The sequence below is a fragment of the Kwoniella botswanensis genome, chromosome 1 (assembly GCF_036426115.1).
Source record: "Kwoniella botswanensis chromosome 1, complete sequence".
In the NCBI taxonomy this organism is placed as follows: domain Eukaryota; kingdom Fungi; phylum Basidiomycota; class Tremellomycetes; order Tremellales; family Cryptococcaceae; genus Kwoniella; species Kwoniella botswanensis.
Window position 1 is genome coordinate 6,382,751 of NC_088599.1, and position 20,448 is coordinate 6,403,198.

A 20,448-nucleotide genomic window follows, 5' to 3' on the forward strand; every position below is an offset into this window, starting at 1 on the left:
GTCATACTGTACTGTGCTGTATAAGGGAAGTGGGGTAATCTGAGGGCGGAAGGTCATCGGGGAGACTAAAATCGCTTCCCCGGGTGTGAATGATTATCAATACCAAAGGAGGGGTAAGCGGGTAGTCTGATACAAGGCAAGAGCGCTCGAAGCTATATCAATCAGCAAATACTAAGAGATACTGTATACAAGGAGTCAGAATCAGACATTCAGACACAGCTGTACATCATGGTTGACACCGGAGGTATTTAACATACCTGATGATTCATCAAGTCGTGATCAGCTGATCTGAAGTACAATGGGATACAGGAGGATCATGCGGAGACGCTTTGACGACGTGTACTGTACAAAGGACCTAGTGAAATCATACTAAGTTCAGAGGAAAATGCGGTTAGCATGGACAACAGACCGATTGGTGGACATGCTTCAATCCTCGGAACGTGTTTCAAGAGTGAGGAGCGTAAAAAGCGGAATATCATAACGTACATTTCAGATACGAACCATCCCCATAATCATATCAAAGTCTGCATTTTCACATACAATACGGGCGTACGTAGCGTCCTGCTTAGTATTCCATAGAGTCTAGATACCCTCATTGGCAATTGCCCCACCAAGAGATTGGACAATCTCAAAAGCGACGTTCTTCTGTCCGCCTCGGGTGGTGTAGAGCTAGACAGTGTTGACAAGATCATTAGCGCTCAGTCATAACAAGATTACCGTATGTACTGCTTGCCAATTTTTGCATGACTTACACAATTGACAGTAGCGAGATCTGCATGTTTACAATCATCATACATCAGCTTCACATACTTTATGAAATCATATAGCATTACTGTGTGCGATACTCACAATCTGGTGAATTACCATCTGAACCACCTCTTACGAAAGAAGCGGAATCGTAGTACCATCCATCGGAAGCTGTGGGAGGAGGGATCCAGATAGGACAGAGTTTCTCGAAACTACCTCACAGTATATATTAGGTTTGAAGAGCCCAATGTGAAGAGGCAAACGAAAGAAGATGGATCAACTCGAAGTATGCGAAGAATCAAACTTGACTTACGTAGATTGGAATTGATCCATCGATTGACAATCCGGTTTAGCCACTAAGATAGGGTTGGAGTAGTTGTCATTTTGACCCCTGACGAGGGTCATGAGAGAGGCAATGGAGATGAGAGTGGTCAAAGTGAATTTCATCTTGGCTGAGTGAGTATTATATGAGTGTATGGGTGTCTAAAAATCCAACTAGGTCGATGCTGCATAAGTCGAAGAGATCTCGAAAAACGTTAACTAAGATGGGTATATATATATATTCATTCATACCCACACAGGGGATGGTCTTGGCATGACTTCCGAATTGCTGTGTATAGCTCAAAGGAACCCTTTCGGCCTATATGATCAAAATGAAGCTACTGTAGCACAGATCTCGGCCTCGAGCTTGGAAGATCATCTGTCATCAGAAGATGGGATGCACGAGCATCCGGTGATGTGCTGCACTGTCAGCGATCGGGAACATATATCGATTCTTTACTTTCAAGTGGTTGAATGCGGGAAATATTGGATATACCGTTCGACCGATAGCAATGCTTGCGACTCCATCTGTTCATCACCACAGTGCCAACGCCACTAGGGGTCTCAAATTCAGTTTGAGACTCGGTGGTTCAAGAAATGCAGTAAGAAACAAGCTTTGCATCTTACACTCGAAACCGGGAATTCAACATATACTGTAATGTATTGATCAGCACTTACGACACTCCTGCCATCACTCATTGATCAAAAGGCCACCAAGCGCTTCGGCGATCTGACCCCCTACGTTCTTGCTGAAGCCGAAAGTCACGTACAGCTGAGAGTGGCAAAAATTATCAGCGGCAGTGAAGAACCTTTTCACGCAAGAATTTCAACTTACGCAATTAACCTTTGCGAGATTTGCAATATGACAGACCATCCTCACTAATATATCAAGCCCATCCCAATGGCAGTAGTGACGTTGATGCCCATTGGATGGACAAGCGTACTCACATCTTTGGAAGTTACCATCTCAATCACCTCTATTGAAAGTGGTATCAGTGGTCCGGGGGCTTTGAAGATGTGTCTTCGATATACAAGAATAGAACCAGTCACAGTGAGTGGGAGTATTGTTCTTGTAGACCTGATCAACAAATAAACGTGTTAAACATGACTGTGTAGGGTAGCTGATTTCGGACGTCATGTTCACAAGTCTCGGACGTCAATACACAGCCATGTTGATCGACAAAGGTCTGCATCGCGATTCCAGGCCTCTGAGCTTGAATTTGAAGGCCAAACGAATGAATAATGTGTCTTTTAGGCGGCTTCAATTCGAGAGGTCGATGCATGTACCAGCAAACTAAGGGTGCTCTGCATCGAGACGACGTATGCCTTGATTCAGTATCAGTGTGAATGGAGATGTACTGTGCGACTTGCATCGTGATATCAATTTTCATACAAATCACTGTGGAATACTTCATACGAAGAAGAACATGCAAGTGAGATCACTCGTACATCAGTAGTTACAGAAAATCAAAGTCCATCATTCAATATGATGCAACTAAGCTTTCCCTCCACCTAAAGCTTGAGCTACTTCTTCGGTAAAGAGCTCGGTAGTGTTAGAAGCGACTTCGGTGTAACTCTGTTGTGCATGATAAGATTGATCAGCTGTTGGAAATTATCAATAGGTATATGTGTCAGGATTATGACTTACACAGAAAGCGTATGCTTGTTCTATTGGATAAGATATTATATGACATCCATCATCAGCGAAATGATATCGTATGATTGGTAACGGTATATAACACATATATGGCTAATGATGCCACTTACCGGTTTCACCTTCTGGAGCATTGAAGTATACCGCTTTGAACGAGTATGCAGGATCGTTTGCTTTGTAAGTTGGACAATAGGCTTTGAAACTATGTGATACGACAGTGGAAGATCAGTCTTTACTTCATCATCACAATTGAACAGTATCTGGGGTGAAAAGGTGGTTCGTTTTCTACGGAAATCAAAGCTAAAGTGCATCTGATGTACGGTACATGAAATGCACATGACAAAGACAAGGTTGATTGATAATGTACTCACACATCACCGAATACATTGATATCTCCAATACAGGACGATTTATTAATCTTGATTCTGTCACTAGAAGCGTTTACGAAAGCTGGAGAGCTGACGGCTAACAACAAAGCGACGATAGAAAGTTTGTTGAACATTGTTAACATGTGCTGTAATGAGGTGACTTTGTGCAAATAACGTTAAAGCAAATTAGGTTATCTTGGATAAGTGTCGGTTTAAGTAATGTATGTAGTTGAGTATCCTACTAATTGAGCTTTTATATCCCAAATTTCCATATGGATCACAAGATTTCGTATACTGTAGAGTATTGTAGACTGAGTGAGCTAAAAATACCATCAAAAACCCTTCAACGGTCTCCGAGATTGAACAAAAGGAAAAGAGGCTCCTTTCATCCAAATGGACTCAATTCATCGCCTCGTGCGATAGACTAAGGAGGTCGTGTGTGTGGGAGAGAACAAGTATCTGTATGATGTATGATTCAGTGTATAATACATCGGAAATGTTGAATGCTGTGCTGGACAAGGAAGGAGTGGAGTGGAGTGGAGTGTTTGATGATGAATGAACGGATAAGATCAATTGGATGTGTTTGATGAGCAGGCATCAGCACCGCTTTGTTCGGGAACTACTCGGAATCTCGAGCTACGTTGCATCATTCCTCAAGGAATACATGCATTGTCCATTAATCATCATGAAGCCTTGAAAATATGAAAGATATGAAAGTATTGAGAATATGAGTATAGCACAAACATTGACTAGTTGATCGTATTCGTATGCAATATGATTGAGAGAGAAAAGAGAAAGAACCAGCGCTTCTTTACCGGGGTTTGGTTGGTAGAGAAGAAAATACAAATGAGGTGAGGAGGTATGATCGATTACGATTCACTCAAGATCTTGTCTATATTCTCATTCAACCATCCAGCTCTCGATTGCAAATTGGCATTTGGGAAGAGAGTGTAGACGGTTTCTCGCGTTTGGCGTTTTGTGCTGTAGACAAACAGTAGGATTGTCAGCATGTGACCAGCACTGTGTAATCTACGAATGACCATTTGGGTTCATCCACTCAGATGAGACACCCGTTCGATTAATGGGCTGTATATAGTACTTCGCGACTCACACGTTCATCAAATCCTGTTTACTCAGCCACGCTCTCAATTTCTCCAATACCACTTCATCATCAATCTCTTCCGCTGATCTCTCATCAACAGTCAATCCAGCCAATCTATCTTTCTCTCCTCCTCCAAGGGGGTTAGCGGTCGTAGCTAATGAATAAGATGACATTCTCGATTGATTATTCTGTCCTCCAGCCATCCCTCCTAAACCTGACATGATGGTATTTCTAGGTGCTCCCATTCCCATCATACCTTGTCCCTGATGTGGTCCAGTAGGTACAGGTGACATCATACCGTTCATAGGTGACATGTGTCCAGGCATACCCATAGGGTTGAAAGGCATCATCATAGGGTTCATCATTGGTGAACCATACTGTTGAGGTTGCGGTAGTGGAGGATAGAATGTACTTCCCCTCATCGAACCATTATCCATGACACTTGCACCAGTAAACATGGGGTTCAGTCCTCCAGGCGGGCCACCATGTCCATGTACATCGTAGTTGGATCCATTACCCCACATCGACATTCCCGCCATACTTTGCACTCGATCCCTAGGTTGGAAGCCAGCCCGTAACGATGGGTTGGATTCAGCATGACGTAAGTTTCTCGAAGAATGCTGAGGACCTAACGGGGATGAGTCTCGCCAGTAATCTGCACCTGGAGGTAACTCGGATACGGAAGAATGGAATGTTGGAGCTCGGTTGGATATCGGATAGGGGTGAAGGTTCCTTGAAACCGATGTTTGAGTGGTTCCTCGTGATTTCTCAGAGTGCAAAGACGCGGTTTCCCAAGCGTTCGCCTCGTATTCTATTTGCACAAGTTGTCAGCTGTTGCCATGCATGCAGCACGGTTTTCCCAACGGCACTCACCTCTGAAGGTTCTATAAGGGATCATGCCCTCGTTGAAGGGCTCATCGTCTTCATACACCACCGTCTTCTGATTACCTTCACCAACGACCTTACTAAAGACGTTATGATGGGACTGTTAGCTATATGCAGGTCGACAACAAAAATGTAGCTCACCGAGTATTACCCCAACTGAAATCATCCATCGACCAGAATGAGTACAGCGGTAAGAAGACTGAGTAGACGGGGAAACTGATTATATTGGAATGCATGTTAGCAAGTGGGTCTGTTTGTCACCTGCTTCATCAAAAATATAACTTACGCTAGAATATATACGATCATCCATCCGACAAGCATGAACTCGCGCTTAATGATGAAGATAAGTGCCTTCACATTACAGGTTAGCTGTATGCGCTTTGTGTAATACTCGGTCCAGCTTACCTGTAGACCGTACACTGCAGCAATCATTGCTAGGGAGATGACAGGTACGGCAGCTTGTTTGGTAGATACCACAATGACCAGGTAAATCAACTATTATCGAAGTAGGGTCAATCATCCATTGTATCAATCCAGAGGTTCGTGGCATGATAACTCACATATCCACAAGTGGCAGGAAGAATCTACCACCATTATCAAAGGCAGATATCAGCTTGTTTTACGACGTTACCGATCGACTAGCTGAACTCACAATAGTACCCAAAAGATCCAAGAACACAATCCATCTCATACTAAACAAACAGAACCCACACATCTCAGGTAAGAACAGTAGCTCCGCTAAATTATGAATGGTCGAATTGATCCATCTTCTTCTCTGCGATAACAGCACATTCCATCGGGAAGGTGCGACCGTATGTGCAACCGCATCAGGGGTGAATTTCATTTTGAATGTTGGGAAATGCTTCATCATCAATGTAGTCAGATATCGATCTTCACCCAGTGAGAACAGATTCTTCTTGTGTAACGTATCGACATTGGGCTCGGCGTATTCGTCAATGACTATTGATGAGATGATTACTGGGCGTCCCTTGTCGGCGGTACGGATTCGATAGACGGAAAAACATCCTGGAAGACAAGTGACGGAACCGAATAAGGATTCGAACGCTTTAGTCAAATGGTGGGATATGTAGTATTCGTATACCTGAAACCCGCAATGTCAGCCGAGCTATTTCCCAGCACAAATGAAGCTGAGCTTACTTGGATCATGGTGGTAAGGGATTCCTTCTCATTGGCTACCTTGGTCTCTCCGCAGATACCGATAATCTTCTGATCGTCCGAAGTACACGAGATAAGTCGGTTGAGTGAATCAGGTGTGACGGTCTATAAGAATGCTAAGAGGTGAGCTATCAGATTGAGCTAGGTGTAAGTTTTCACATACAGTATCCGCATCCACCTGGAAAATATACTCGTAGAATGCAGGATCAATTCCAATAACATTTCTCATCTGATGGTAAATTTCCAATTCTAACGGTGACATAGGAGCTTCGAAGTGTACTCGGTTGAGATATTGCATAAGAAGAACTTGGGAATCTCGTTTACCTCTGTTACCGGGCTTGGAAGTTTCTGACGGTTTACCAACTTTGACGACGACAACATACCTGAAAAAGGATGTATTAGCAATAGCATTCGAGTACGATGAAATCGATCACCATTTTTATGTAAATCATGAATCTCAGAATCAAGGAGTATGGGTAGAAGACGATCACTCACGGTACCACATGTCCCTCAAATTCGTACAACCCACTATACACTTTTCCATAATTCAATTGCTTCGAACCTTCACCAATCGACTTGAACAGCAGAGGTTCAGGATCCAATTTCGGGTCTACACCTAATAAGTCCAACACGATTCTAGGTGTGGGTCTATTGTTACCTGAACCAATGATATTACCGTCACAGATGATAAAGATCAATTTCCTCTTATCATCGTATTTCAACGCTGCCAGAGAATCGATCGTCTTCTTAAGCGATTCTTCACCTTCGGTATAACATGGGACCTGACAAATGACAAATTTGTCGAGAAGTTCAGGTTGTCTCTTTGATCCAAGTTGAAGAGCAGCAAGGACTATTTGTACATCCCATGTGACTTATCAGTACACATTCTCTCTCACGTACTGGAAAGAAAAAAAAGGAGTATACTCACATTTAGCACCGATAGTAGCCATGATGATAATACTAAAAGCCAAAAGCAGATAATTCTGTACCAAACATTTCGATTCTTTCCTGAAATCCATCTCTCCAAGGTAGAAAGCGTTATCCAGACAATTCAAGTTATTGTCTACTTCTTCTTGAGGTAGCTTTTCCAATATCTCAGTCATGGACTTGGTTATATCTTGACCAGAAGAGGATTGGAATAAACCTGAGATATCTTCGTTGAGGAAACTATAATTTGGGAGATCGGTTCCACTTGATCCTGAATAGTATTGTACAGTGTATAGGTAGTCGGATAGGTCGTAGACTTTCTTCTTGTATATAGCCCATTGTCTGTAATATCGAGGAACAATCAGCTAAACATCAACTCATAATCTGTACTGACTGGCAGACAGACTTACTTCGAATCACTATTCGCACCATTCTCTATCGTACCTTTATCAAACACGTAACTACCCTTGTAATACTGCTTCAAATCGGGCATCAATCGATTGGTGTACCAGTCTTCTGCATTAAGCTTGGTCCCGTTAATGGTCTGCAGTTTACCACTGGTATGTACAGCGTAGGATACGATCGGGGTGAAGTTGGCTCGCATAAGTGCAAGATCTTCGTTGGTGACTAACCCAGGACAAGCGACGGTCATAGGAGGTGGGAAGTAGTTGGTCAGATCTTGTCCTGCAAACTCGAGCATTACGTCGCTCGAAGTGGTGTAGCCTGAGAAATCAGAGTGTTGACCCTTGTAGAATTTGGTGAACTGGAAGGAAAAAAATCAGTGGGATGTCATACTGAAGAAGAGATGACGGTAGATATCAGAGTGGGAATAATGATTCGAGGGATGGGGCATGGGGTGGTTCATGATACTTGTACTCACATCGTACACTTTCCCAGCTATCGCAGCCATATAATCATCCTCTCCCTGATGAGTAGCCAATTCCGATGTGTTCCACGCTTTATCTGAATTGGGACATAACAGTCTTCCAAAGAAGATGATATAGAACAATACGATACCACATGATAAAATGATCATTTCGAATATAGCCAGTTTCTCCCTCCAGGCCATTCGCACATCTTGTCTTTTCATCTTACCTAGCTTTACTAAAAGGAAACTAGGTACCCACCAAGTCAATAACCATGTTATTCGGATCCACCACCTTCTAGCTCGGGTGGTAGCTATCACTTCAGTCGCATGGACCTTCTTCCTCTTCTCCTTTACTATCATACCATCTGCCTCTGCTTCTACATCATCGTACAGTTTGGCTTTTGACTCAGTAACATAGGTATCGGGATCGACCTTATCGTACGCTGACCAGACTGTCGATGCGTTCGGATCGGGCGAATCTTCGTATCCTACATTATGACCTGGAGGCGGAGGCTGTTGTGGATAGGGTTGGTTGGAGTTTTGGTGGTAAGGTTGAGAAGGATAATTGTGAGGGGATTGATGATGATCTTGATACGGTGCCGGTGAATGAACAAGTGATGTACCTTGACGTAGAGGCTGTGAAGTCTCATCTCCCATCTCTACATCATACCTTGCTTGTCCACCTGCTGGAGAAGGTTGATTTTCTTCTAAATGTGAATAACGATGATTAGGCGGCGAGGTTCGATATTCACCCGATCCATTGGGTCGATGTGACATGTTGTCGACCCGATCGAGAATGATAAGAGAGGAGTGTAAATGACTGGGCAGGAAATTGGATATTGTCCGTATATGGGTTAGTTTGAGTCAGAGTCGATGAATAAAGGAAAGACTGTGTAGTGAATGGTGAATAGTTGTGAAGAAAAACTGTAATGGGATCGTCAGGTCAATGCGTAACAGAGCGGAGCGGCAAGCGGGAGTTGGTCGAAAGTGAAATTATGTATATGATATGGCGATATGATTATACTGACCTCGAGTGAGCCTGAGCGTATACGTACAACCAATCAATATGGTATGGAGATGAGTAGAAACTCACTGCTATGAAATGAATGAATCGGTGTAATGCTGAGATGAAGATGGGGTCACTATGAGGTGTGTATGCTATTTGCTATGCCTTTTTTTCCCTATTCTTTCTCGCTCCTTTGTTCCAACAACACCCTTTGATACGTGTTCGATATGTGGAAACGGTCCGTGCGTCGTGTATGATGTTGAAGAAGCTACAACGCTAGAATCATCCACAATCGTTACTCGTATACTATGATATACATGATCCGCCTTGGCTTGGCTTTGGCTTGCCATGATTCTTGAATGATCCAATACAATTGCATAAGTCTGTCTATGATCGCATGCACATGTGAAACTGGGAAGAGTTTAATTGTTTAATAATCCAATCGTTTTATCGAGGCTGTGTTTCGAAATTCGCAAAGAAAGTGACGAAAAAGAAATCAACCCCACACTCTCTGTGCATTGTTTACCCCGCGTTTACGTTGGTCTGGTCTATCTGGGTTTTCTGGAAAAATCAAAAACGTGGTACACAGGTTGAGCTAGCGGTAGTGATGGTGGTAGTGCGGATAAGTAGAGTAGCGTACATGTACTCATATCTACGGGTACCGTAATATAGAAGATTCAATTGAGCACTGCTATTTGCTCCATCTCGATGAGAGCTGTATGGACAAATAGATATGAAGACTCATGCCTAAATGGTAATGCATTGGATCCTACTTGATCGAAGTAGAATAACAACATACGAGACCATAACCTATTCAAGAAACATATCACTCGCAATGTATCTGGTGGTGATGATTGATTGATCTGATCAAGCTACGAACGGCGGATCTTCATGACCAGCTAATATAATCCGCTGTCAGCTATCATGATCCGCTGTTATTTCGATTGCGCAGGTGAATTGAATCGCTGGGGATAGGATGGATCATGGATTGAGCATCGCTTAAGCCCGGTGAATGGTGAAATCGGTATTGGTCGGAATCAAATCGGTTATATGAGTCCACACTTTTACCGGGTATAAGGGTATATGATGAGGTGGGTAATTGGAATACAAAGTCAAAGTGAAACCGGCCACCGGCACGACCAGCAAAGTCATCAATTCATGTTGATTCACTTTACTACTACTCCTCTCTAGCTATATAACATCAAGAATGTTGACAAGATCGTGAACAGCCATTCTTGAAAACACATCCACATACATCGAATCAATCTGATATCCCATCCAATGCTCATCCGACAATATCCAGCTTCCTCAATCCCACGTATCTCTCGGTCCATCACAGCGTTACCGGGTGTAAGAGTGAGTATCACAACTCTCATCATCATCACTATTGCCAACGAATGAACGAGCTGATCAAGCTCTCGAAAAAGTCATCAACAATGTCCATATCCAGCCCCCCCAAACGATCCTCTTCCACCAGTGCCAAACCCCTTTACGCCTCACAGTCTACCCTCCCTCATCTCCCTGTTCCAACTCTCAATTCGACATTCCACAAATACCTCGAAACGCTCAAGCCGCTGCTTACCACTGAGGAATATAGCCGAAACGAGGGGCTGGTTCAATCCTTCTTGAAGAGTGATTTTTCAAAAGTACTTCAAAAAAGATTAGAAGATCGATCGAAAGAAAAGGAATCATGGTTGAGCGAATGGTGGAATGATACTGCCTATATGGGTTATAGAGGTCGAATCATCCCCGATGTTAGTTATTTCTATATCCACAAGAGAGGATTAGGACAGGGGGCGAGTCAAGAGGAAAGAGCGGCGGAACTGGTGAGAGCTACAGTAGAGTTCAAGAAATTGGTTGATAGGTGAGTAATTCTTCTCTCTAGGTTGATATCGTTTTTTTTTTTTTGTTGGTGATATACACATGTCTGACTTTAGCTGATATGGTGGATTCCACACTATAGCGAAATACTAGAACCTGAAAAAGTCAAAGGTCAACCATTATGTATGAACTCGTATCAATACTTGTGAGCTAAGACTCTTCGTACACTCCCCACTTTTGGAGTGGGTTAACGTAGCTAACTGCTTCATCTCTTTATGCACTTCAGGTTCAACGCAGTCAGAACACCCACCAAACCCGCCGATATACCTGTGAATCACGGACCTGACCACCACCACATCGTCGTATTAAGGAATAACAGGTATTTCAAAGTTGATACGAAAGGGAGAGGCAAACAGGATCTAGTCAATGCTTTCAAAGAAATTAAGAAAATTGCAGATGCCAAAGAAGGTAGTGGGTTGGGGATCTTGACGAGTGATAATCGAGATGTATGGACTGATGTGAGTGATATTGACAATTTTCAGCGCATCCTTTTCTTCGATTTTTTATCCTTCAACCCTCGATGGTATGACTAATCTGGTTTGTACGGTATCAGGCTCGAGACCACCTAATCTCCCTCTCACCAAGCAACAAATCCTCCATCGATGCTATTGACTCTGCTATTCTCCTTGTGTGTCTAGATGATGGACCTGCTCCTTCCACGGACGATTCCAGAGCATGGTCCCTTTGGGCTGGTGGACATGATAGATCACCTAGTCGGAAAGGGTTCAATAGATGGTTCGATAAACATCAGATCATCGTGGATGCTGATGGAGAATCGGGATTCAATGGTGAACGTGAGTCAACTTTCATTTTCTCAAGATCACTATCTGCTATACAGCTTTTGTACTCGAACGTCGCCTTACTTCGATCGATTTTACCGAGGCACTAACGCTATACCCCCTTGTCCCAGACTCGATGTTGGATGGGACACCCACCCTGCGTCTGAACGAGTTCACGCTGGCCTCCCTCCAAGCTGGTAAGATACCGCTAGAATTACCCGGAAACGAGAAATCGAAAGATCCCATGCCCAAACCTGAAGAAGTGGAATTTGTATTGGATGAAAAATTGAAAGGCATCGTGGAGAAGTCAAGGAAAGGCTTTGGTGAAGAGATGGGACTACAGGATCTAAAGGTGAGTTCTTAGCACCGATACATCTAAGAATGATGTCAATTTTACTCTGTTTTGTTTTACTTCGATCTCATTGTGGTTTACCCATGGGATTGGACTATATCTGTACTTTTAGAGAATTACATTCACTCATATACATTTTCTTGTTTTCAGATGGTCAACTTCGAAGGGTATGGTAAAAACTTGATCAAAACGCATAAAGTCTCACCAGACGGATGGGTCCAAATGGTAAAACAACTTGCTTTCCATCGACAGTTCGGTCGACCTGGAATAACCTACGAATCATGTCAGACACGTAAATTCCTATTGGGTCGAACCGAGGTTATCCGATCTGCTTCCTCTCAATCTAAAGAATTCTGCGAGGCGATGTTAGATTCCAACGCGAAAGATACGGAAAGAGAAGGAAAGTTCCGCAAAGCAATCGAAAGACATATTCAATATTCGTCTTGGGCCGCGGATGCTCAGGGAGTAGATAGACATTTGTTCGGATTAAAGAAATTGGTAAATACCACACAAGGAGAGACGGTACCAGAGGTATTCACGGATAAAGCTGGGTTGAGGAGTGGGCATTGGGAATTGAGTACGAGTCAGTTAAGTAGTAAATTATTGGATGGATGGGGTTATGGTGAAGGTGAGTGAAAGTTTTGCTCTTCAGCTTCTTGATTTGAATAGGAGATAGATCAACTACCCAGAGGATTTCCAATGAAGTAGGGAGGTAGTAAGAGAGTTACAGTGCTGATATATGAATTTGGATGAGTACAGTCGTCGAAGATGGCTATGGACTTTCGTACTCTATCTTGGACGATAAAATCACATGGTGTATAACTACCAAGAATAACGATGCTGAGAAATTCGGTGATGCACTTTGCGCCGCGGCGGAGGAGTTGAAGGAGATGATGGAAAGGGCCAAGAAATCGGCTGGCGAGAAAGGTTCCAAGTTGTGAAGTACATGAGATGAGGGGATGGATATAACGGAATAGAAAAGATCAGTTGATTTGGTATTGTAAAGATAGATTAGATTTGGTATATGCGTATACACGTATATGCACTTTCATGTCTTCCGAGTGAGATACTTGCCTATGGTTGAGCAATGATGATTGATGTTGAGGTATGACAATGAAATTTGATTGATATGTCCGATGCATAGTGGGTATAAATATGATATGGTATGATTGTTACAATGAAGCGAACAGCCAATATCCATGGGTTGGGGGATTTCCCATGATAGGATTGTTTGTTGCGATGAGAGTAGGTGGAAGAAGGTGGTATAAGGAGATAGGGTGATTGGCGTTGATTATCGTCTGATCTTGCCTAATAAGTGATTGATCTGTAACATAAGGCCAAACCAATAGTTCCATTAGCATCCATTTGTTTTCATTCAGCCGGAACAAGTTGGTATAATATATTTTCTTGTGAAGAGAAGGATAGCTCGAGGAGGAAGGGGATCCCATTTCAATCTAGTTTCTCTCTCTCTCCCTCTTGTTCATCCTTGACTTAATCCGAATTACCGTTGTTCTTTCCCTTCAATCTTCAGATGATTCACCCCCTGCTTCCAAAAACACAAGATTTCCAGATAATCTGAGTACGAACACAGACCCAAACCCGTCCCCCCCAATCCATTTCTTCACCACCTCCTGCAATCCTTGAATGGACAAAAGAAATACACTCACCGAGCTCTTCCCCTTACCACCAGCCACATGCCTGTTACTCATACAGTTCTGCAAGGCCTTTGCTGAATCCGCACATGCCGCCGTATGCCTCAGATCACCGGTCGTTGCGAAACATGCCAAGAGGGTGGTGAGTTCAGGTGCACATGGAACGATTATTTGGTCTGTCACCAGCGATTGAACGGGTAGAAGTGTGGACGGTGTGAATGGATTGTCGGTAATCGAATAAGGGGATCATGAATGATATGAATTGTTGTGATCGTGGTAAGGAAGGATATATCGTAATGTTCGATGAACGGATATTCGATTATACAGAAATATGATCAGCATCCTTGGTTGCAAGCTGATTTCATGAGGATGGGTACAGCACTACTCACCTTTCCTTGGTCGAACTTTGAATCTGAAGTTTCCTGATGGCATCTTTGCTAGTCTCTAGTGTACAACGAGTGATGAGAATGGTGTATACGAGAACAGGATGGAAGATGATCTTTATTCAAGTTGACTGTGAGGAGGACGAAGAAAAGTCAAAATAACGAAAAGACCTGACAAATTATTTCAGCACCCCATTTAAACTCGCGGAATTGGTGTCAATGAGCAATCACCCGAGATGGGAAAGTTGCGTAGGAGTATAGCTATAGAGTTATGTTAACAAGATGGATGCATAGAGGTGAGTGGATTCTAAAGTGGAGATACTGCAGTGTTACTGATCTGTTGAAGAGGGTTGATGGCAAGACTTGACTTTATCATGAATTGAATGTGCAAGGATGTGATGTGCACTGTACCGAATTATCGCACCAAACCATCCATCCTTTCCGTCATCAACAAGGAAATAACATTCGATCTCATCTCATCATTGATGGTACTGAGCAAGTAAAAGTCGGTGCATATGCAGAATTAAGAAATGTAGACTCCCGAGGGTCTGATATCGGACGATGGTGTGCAGTGCTGCACGATGAAAGAATCTTTCAGTTGAATACGAAGTTTAGTCGAGCTGACGTGAGCTGACGTGAGATGGTGATTATCATTTACTGATTCACTCAATTATTGACTTGATGTTGACTGATTGTCTACTTTTCGGACTCTCACGCTCACTCTCTTACTCGCTTCTCTCTCTCTTTGGTTTCCCTTCTTTCCCACGCTACGTCCATCATCCATTCGTATTGGTTATACACTTTGACAAGTTCTCTCTTCGATTCATCCCAATTCCTCCTATCCCCATCTTTCATTCATCCGTCTCCCCTTATCATATCCAGGACATTCTCGGTAATATCATACTTCCTTGCATTTTTCTACCACTTGGATCTTCATTCTCCTTTCACTCTCACCTCCACCAGTGGTCAACCCACGCTTGACCCATCCAGTCTATCTCTTGTCCTCGTATATAACCCGCAACATAATCATTGATCCACCATCATAATGTCACCATCTCCCGATGCACCCGATCCTCCTCGCTCCCGTCATCCATCCGGACGAGTGTCCACCGGTCGATCTACCGCACCCGATCCTCTTCCAGGTGGGAGAGCTCCAGATCCCACGCCCATCACCAGTGTATCTACTCAACCAGCTCGATCGGTCTTCCCAGAGCACGAGGTTGACGAGCGACTCCGACCTCTTGAAGGTCAAGAAGTCTATACTCCACCTCCTTCCCCTGGACCATCTGGTGTACAGAACGACGTTCATGGTGACAGTGGCTCACGAAGATCGTCTGTCGTAGTTGGAACCAACGATGATATGGACGAGTCAACTAATCAAGAGAGATATATCACTCGTATTCCCGAAGAAGGTGAAGTTCACAATCAACAAACCTCCCGAGAGGGTTCGTCTATGGATATGGATAGTGACATTGATCAAAACCCTCAACAACAATATACCTCTCTACCCTCAGCACAAGAGATGGAAGGTCGTTCACCGCCTGACGCACCTCGTACACCCATCTCGAGAGATTTCTCACCACCCTCCCAAACTAGTCAAGAAGAGATGTCTTCACCTACCTTCCATATCGAACATGAACATGGGTATGGACACCGACATCGACCTGTACCGAGCGGACCTACATCTCCCCAATTCTTAGATGACAGTCATATCCCTCAAGGCCGGGATGTTCAACATCAAGACAAGATGGAGGCTGAAGATGAACCTAAAGATCATATGCGACTGAGGGGTGGTGGCTTCTCTGAGACACTCGATAGATGGCATGGATTTGGAGAGTTCAAAGGTAAGTGACCCATACTCAAGCTGAAGCCGGTCAAGTACTGACACTCTTCTCGCTCAACAGACCTGAGAAGAGCCAATTTGAGCGACCAACACAGGTATAGGAAAAGGGGTTGGTTACACCATCGATCCGTTCCGCTTACCTAATGCTGTTTAACTGACTTGCCGTTTGATTCATCGCAGCTCCCCTCGTATCACTTCCAGACGATCCCCCGATTGTTTTACCGAACTTTGCTCAGAAGCGAGCTGAGTTCTTAGCTGCTCAAAAAGCGGCCGCCGAAGGAGAAGATGCGATTCAAGAAGATGGAATCCTCTCTCGTCGATCATCAGCAGAAACTATCAAGATCGCTCAAGAAAAAACGGAATCGGACGATCTTGAAGTTCTGTCATACTCTTTAGAATTGCCCATTACCGCTTTATTCTCTCAAGGTGATACCCTGTCGGAACGAAAACTCAGGTTGAGAGGAGGTAGCCATTTCGAACTGTCTTCCGACTCTGGCCCTTCGACGGGTCAGCAGATCGGAAACTTTCTTGGACAGCAGACCGATGAAGCATCCGACGATCGCAACTCTGAAGGTGAGTACTTCCCTCCTCACGAATGGTTTATGATGTGTCTGATAATTTTGCTACATTCTCTAGAGCAGGAGTCCGCTACTTATAAAGGAAGTAAAGCGACAGTGCCTATCTTGAAGTACCGACCTCCCAAAAATAGCCCGGTTCATCCAAAGCCTCCATCTGGACAAGTAACAATACCTGCCAATCATGGCTCGAAAGTGCAAGGTATCGCCTCTCCGGCAAAATGGTATACCAGACCGTTCTCGATGGTCAAACGAGGTGGTCTGAAAGCTTTCAACCTGCTGTTCTCCTCAAGACTGCGAGGTAACACTCATTCCCCAGCCACTCCTCAAGCTGGACCGCCAGAAAGGCCACGAAGGTTCGGAAGTGATACTGAAAGAAGTGATGATCCCCATTCTTCTTCGCCTACTACCTCCACTGCTGCTCAAGGGCAAATCGCCTCTCCAACTTCGGCACAAGGAACGGTCATCAGCACGCCACCTGAGCAGCATAATGCGCTAGGCTACGACGTTGAGCCTCCTGCGGTCCCGACCTCACCCATTCGAGGGGATTCGAAGCCTGTGCAATCATCAGCTCTAACACCCACTTTTTCACCGATGACTGATCATGGTCCGGGAAAATCTACCCGTCCCTTTGGTGAAGCTGGTGACAACCATCCGGGCACCGAAAGGCCGTCAACATCGAGACAGACTTCAGCTCCACCTGAAACAGTCGCTCCTGGACCATCCGCTGATTCTTCTCATCCTCCCCCTCAACCGTTGAGACGCTCTACTAGTGATGTCTTGTGGATGGATAAGCTTCGGGGCCTTTTCCGATACTCTAGAAACCGATCTGAAACCGACACCTCTGCCACAAGGACTCAAGGTGAAAGCCCTACGACGATCTTTCAAGATCCAAGCTTAGTTGAAGGAAGACGAGCTAGGGGTTTATCTTTGACTGAAGGTGGGACTTATACGACTGCGACTACTGCTACATCGTCTGTCCCAACTATTCCCTCCACACCTGCACGACCCCCCGGTCCTGGACCATCTACTGGACCGAGAACCTTAGAACAGCTCGAGGAAGAGCGAGAGGCATGGTGTTGCGGTTGGAGGGCTCCTCGTCTCAAACAAAGCACGGCGATGGAAAGATCAAGTGGTCAAGGTCCAGCTGTGGACATAGGCTCTCGTGATAGCAGATTGATCAGACTATCCGAGTTTCTCCTTCCATGCATCAAGCCTAGAGTCGAGGAAGCGGAAAGAAGAGTAGAAGAGGCCGTCTCTGCAGGGGAAGACGACGAAGAGCGAAGCGAAGAAAGTAGCGAGAGCGGCGGCAAGGGAAAAGGTAAAGATAAAGCTAAAGGAAAGGGGAAAAAGAAGAGTCCTGGTCATAAAAGTCCACGAGATGGTGGTGGTGATGGGGATTGCAGTGGAAGACCAGGACCTGATGGGGGCGATGGTGGTGGAAGTCCACCAGCCGGTGGAGGTAATAGTAGGGGTCAAACACCACCTAAGAGTGAACATGGAGATCAGCCTGTACCTACTACTGGCCATGGTACTGGAAGCATCTCGGAAACCGGTCAGACTCAACCTCAACGGGACTCATCGTCTGCAGCTCGAGAATCGGAGAGCAGCTCACTTCGGGGATCTACTGATCCATCAAACAAATCATCATCTAGCATCTGGCCACTGATTGGTCCCAAAAAGAAACCGGAATCATTTCCAGACTCCAACAAAGATCCACTCATCGCAGCTTACCTATCCCTTAAACCTCCTCCTCGATGTCGACCAGGTTCAAGCTCTGGTAGACCTGAATCAACCCTCTTACCTCCCGAGTCTGCCGACGACTCCCCCTTTGAGACTAACGAAGACCTTCTCCCTACTCACACTGGTATCACTACATCTGAAATGGTTGAGTCTGCTTCGGGTACTAGTGGAAAGACTTTCGGTAAAGGTGCTCAAACTCCTGGAACTGGTCCACGACAAAATGTTCCAGATTTACCCATAGCTGGAAGATCAGATGAAGGTATGTTGAGATCGTCAAGTGATAACACTGGAAATACCCCGCTGCAACCTCCTTCACCACCATTTCTCGACCAGCCGTCTACTCAAACGGTCCTCGGACCTGTCGTCAGAGGAATCCCTTCTGCCACTCCAACTCCAACCTCACCTCTAGGTATGGGTCAACCTGGAAGCCCTAGTATCCCCAGTTCAAATTTGGGAGAAACCACGGACAATCCTCATTCTACTCGGCCACAACCGACTGCTGATGTGGCAGAAAGAGTAGGGGAAGAACACAGCGAAAGTATCAAAGCACGAAAGAAGGGGGAACAAGAGGAACGAATAGAGCCTTCAGCGGGTCCATCTGGTACGTCTGGCACCACGCAATTTCTATTCGAAGGACCAGTCGGGTCAGTCAGACCCGATCCAGGTGAGTCATCTTTGCATATCACAGGTTCGCACAGTGCAACTCAGCTGAAGTCGAAGCCGCATAGACCGAAACATCACCCCTCCCCAAGACGATATCAGCTCACCAGAGGGGTCCCCATTATCATCAGGAGGTACTTCACCTGGACCACTAATGACATCCGGACAGCTCATTCATCCTCTGAATGTACCTGAACAACAATCCTCTCTTGACCCACGATCGACCTTTGATCCGGAAACGCCTCAGGGATCAATGGGTGGTCTCTCATCCATCTCCGAACGATCTGGTGAAGGCATGTCTACTCATGATTCTCACGGGACCATGCCCACTTCCGAATCCATCACTTTGATTCCCCGTCCTAATGAAGAACCGATGGAATCCATTGGTCAGTCTGTAGATGCTGCTGCGGATAGACTAGCCGAAAGAGGACGACAAATGGAAAGGGAGAGAATTGCGGCAGGTACGGAAAATGCTGCTATTATCTCTAGTGTTGGGGAAAGACCACCTACTCCGGTCGACAAGGAAACTCTGCTCGATACGAAGGGTACGAAAACGGCTGATCCACCCAGCGAAGAGTATTCTCAATCTCAAGAACCATCATCTTCCACTCAAGCTCAACGCCCAACTTTTCCGAAGGGTACGACGGATGAAAGTGTTGTTGATGTCGGGACTACTGCAAATACTGAACTACCCACCGGCGAACAAGGTCCAAGTCCGACTGAAACTGCGGCTGGTTATCACGTAGGTGCCGTAGAAGGTGAGAACACAGCAGGAAATATATATCCGCCTGCACCTGCTCAAACTGGTCAGGTACCGTTGGTAATTAAGCGGAAATGGTATAAAAGATGGTGGGGAAAAGCCAAGCGAATGTTGAATTAGAGAAAACGGCATCCTTTTTTCTTTTCTTCTTGTTCTTTTCTCTCTCACATGTCACATGTCTCACCAGGACCCAATTATTTCAGCTAAGAACAATGACCGAAAATTGAACCACATTAAATCACGAATAATGAAAAGACCACGAAGACGACGACCATGAAAGAAGATCAAAAGAAAATAACGAGAGTATCGATCAGTATCACGAGTCTTACGCTTATGGAAAGGGAGACGAACAATACAAAATGTAAAATGTTCATTCAAATCAACATGATGAAGAGTATTGTTAACGGTCAAGTCGGGAATTGGAAGAAAGGTATTTTGTACTTTGTATAAATCAGTATAAAATAGTACAAATATCGATGATTTTGAGTTCGAATTCGAGCTCGGTTATATATATATATATAGTTCATGTCGTTCATGTATCTCGTATCATGTCATGTGTTGTCGCAAGTCTACAGCACAGTATCGTTATATTGAATCATTCTTGGTTGAAGTGTGAAATGCGAGGTGCAGTCACTCCGACCGGAAGTCTATTGGTCTGTGTCGGATGATAAGACAAATGCATGATGGAATTGAGATCTGTGGTACTGATATGATACAGGATACGGTATATGCTGAATGATGGATCGAGGGAGATGAAAATGACAAT

General features: G+C 44.6%; 5 protein-coding genes across 5 annotated transcripts; 2 read left to right on the forward strand and 3 right to left on the reverse strand.

Moving 5' to 3' along the window:
* Window positions 1-582: 582 nt before the first annotated feature.
* L199_002405 (uncharacterized protein) lies at window positions 583-1,194 on the reverse strand (the record flags this gene model as incomplete). The annotated part of the gene is made up of 4 exons (XM_064888149.1): window positions 583-669; window positions 753-772; window positions 850-959; window positions 1,061-1,194. The coding sequence occupies 4 exons, from the start codon at window positions 1,192-1,194 to the stop codon at window positions 583-585; spliced, it is 351 nt and encodes a 116-aa protein (XP_064744221.1).
* Window positions 1,195-2,563: 1,369 nt separating this feature from the next.
* L199_002406 (uncharacterized protein) lies at window positions 2,564-3,224 on the reverse strand (the record flags this gene model as incomplete). The annotated part of the gene is made up of 4 exons (XM_064888150.1): window positions 2,564-2,644; window positions 2,717-2,736; window positions 2,836-2,924; window positions 3,094-3,224. 4 exons carry the CDS (start codon window positions 3,222-3,224, stop codon window positions 2,564-2,566), a joined length of 321 nt encoding a protein of 106 aa, XP_064744222.1.
* A 735-nt stretch (window positions 3,225-3,959) lies between these two features.
* L199_002407 (uncharacterized protein) lies at window positions 3,960-8,825 on the reverse strand (the record flags this gene model as incomplete). Its single annotated transcript, XM_064888151.1, has 14 exons — window positions 3,960-4,071; window positions 4,202-5,003; window positions 5,066-5,157; window positions 5,219-5,293; window positions 5,364-5,428; window positions 5,483-5,572; window positions 5,638-5,661; window positions 5,730-6,179; window positions 6,236-6,358; window positions 6,417-6,636; window positions 6,749-7,103; window positions 7,182-7,522; window positions 7,591-7,943; window positions 8,061-8,825. 14 exons carry the CDS (start codon window positions 8,823-8,825, stop codon window positions 3,960-3,962), a joined length of 3,867 nt encoding a protein of 1,288 aa, XP_064744223.1.
* Window positions 8,826-10,490: 1,665 nt separating this feature from the next.
* L199_002408 (uncharacterized protein) lies at window positions 10,491-13,007 on the forward strand (the record flags this gene model as incomplete). Its single annotated transcript, XM_064888152.1, has 7 exons — window positions 10,491-10,918; window positions 11,018-11,080; window positions 11,162-11,393; window positions 11,489-11,729; window positions 11,846-12,066; window positions 12,217-12,694; window positions 12,826-13,007. 7 exons carry the CDS (start codon window positions 10,491-10,493, stop codon window positions 13,005-13,007), a joined length of 1,845 nt encoding a protein of 614 aa, XP_064744224.1.
* A 2,139-nt stretch (window positions 13,008-15,146) lies between these two features.
* L199_002409 (uncharacterized protein) lies at window positions 15,147-19,802 on the forward strand (the record flags this gene model as incomplete). The annotated part of the gene is made up of 5 exons (XM_064888153.1): window positions 15,147-15,945; window positions 16,006-16,053; window positions 16,125-16,517; window positions 16,581-18,926; window positions 18,991-19,802. The coding sequence occupies 5 exons, from the start codon at window positions 15,147-15,149 to the stop codon at window positions 19,800-19,802; spliced, it is 4,398 nt and encodes a 1,465-aa protein (XP_064744225.1).
* Between the last annotated feature and the right edge of the window lie 646 nt (window positions 19,803-20,448).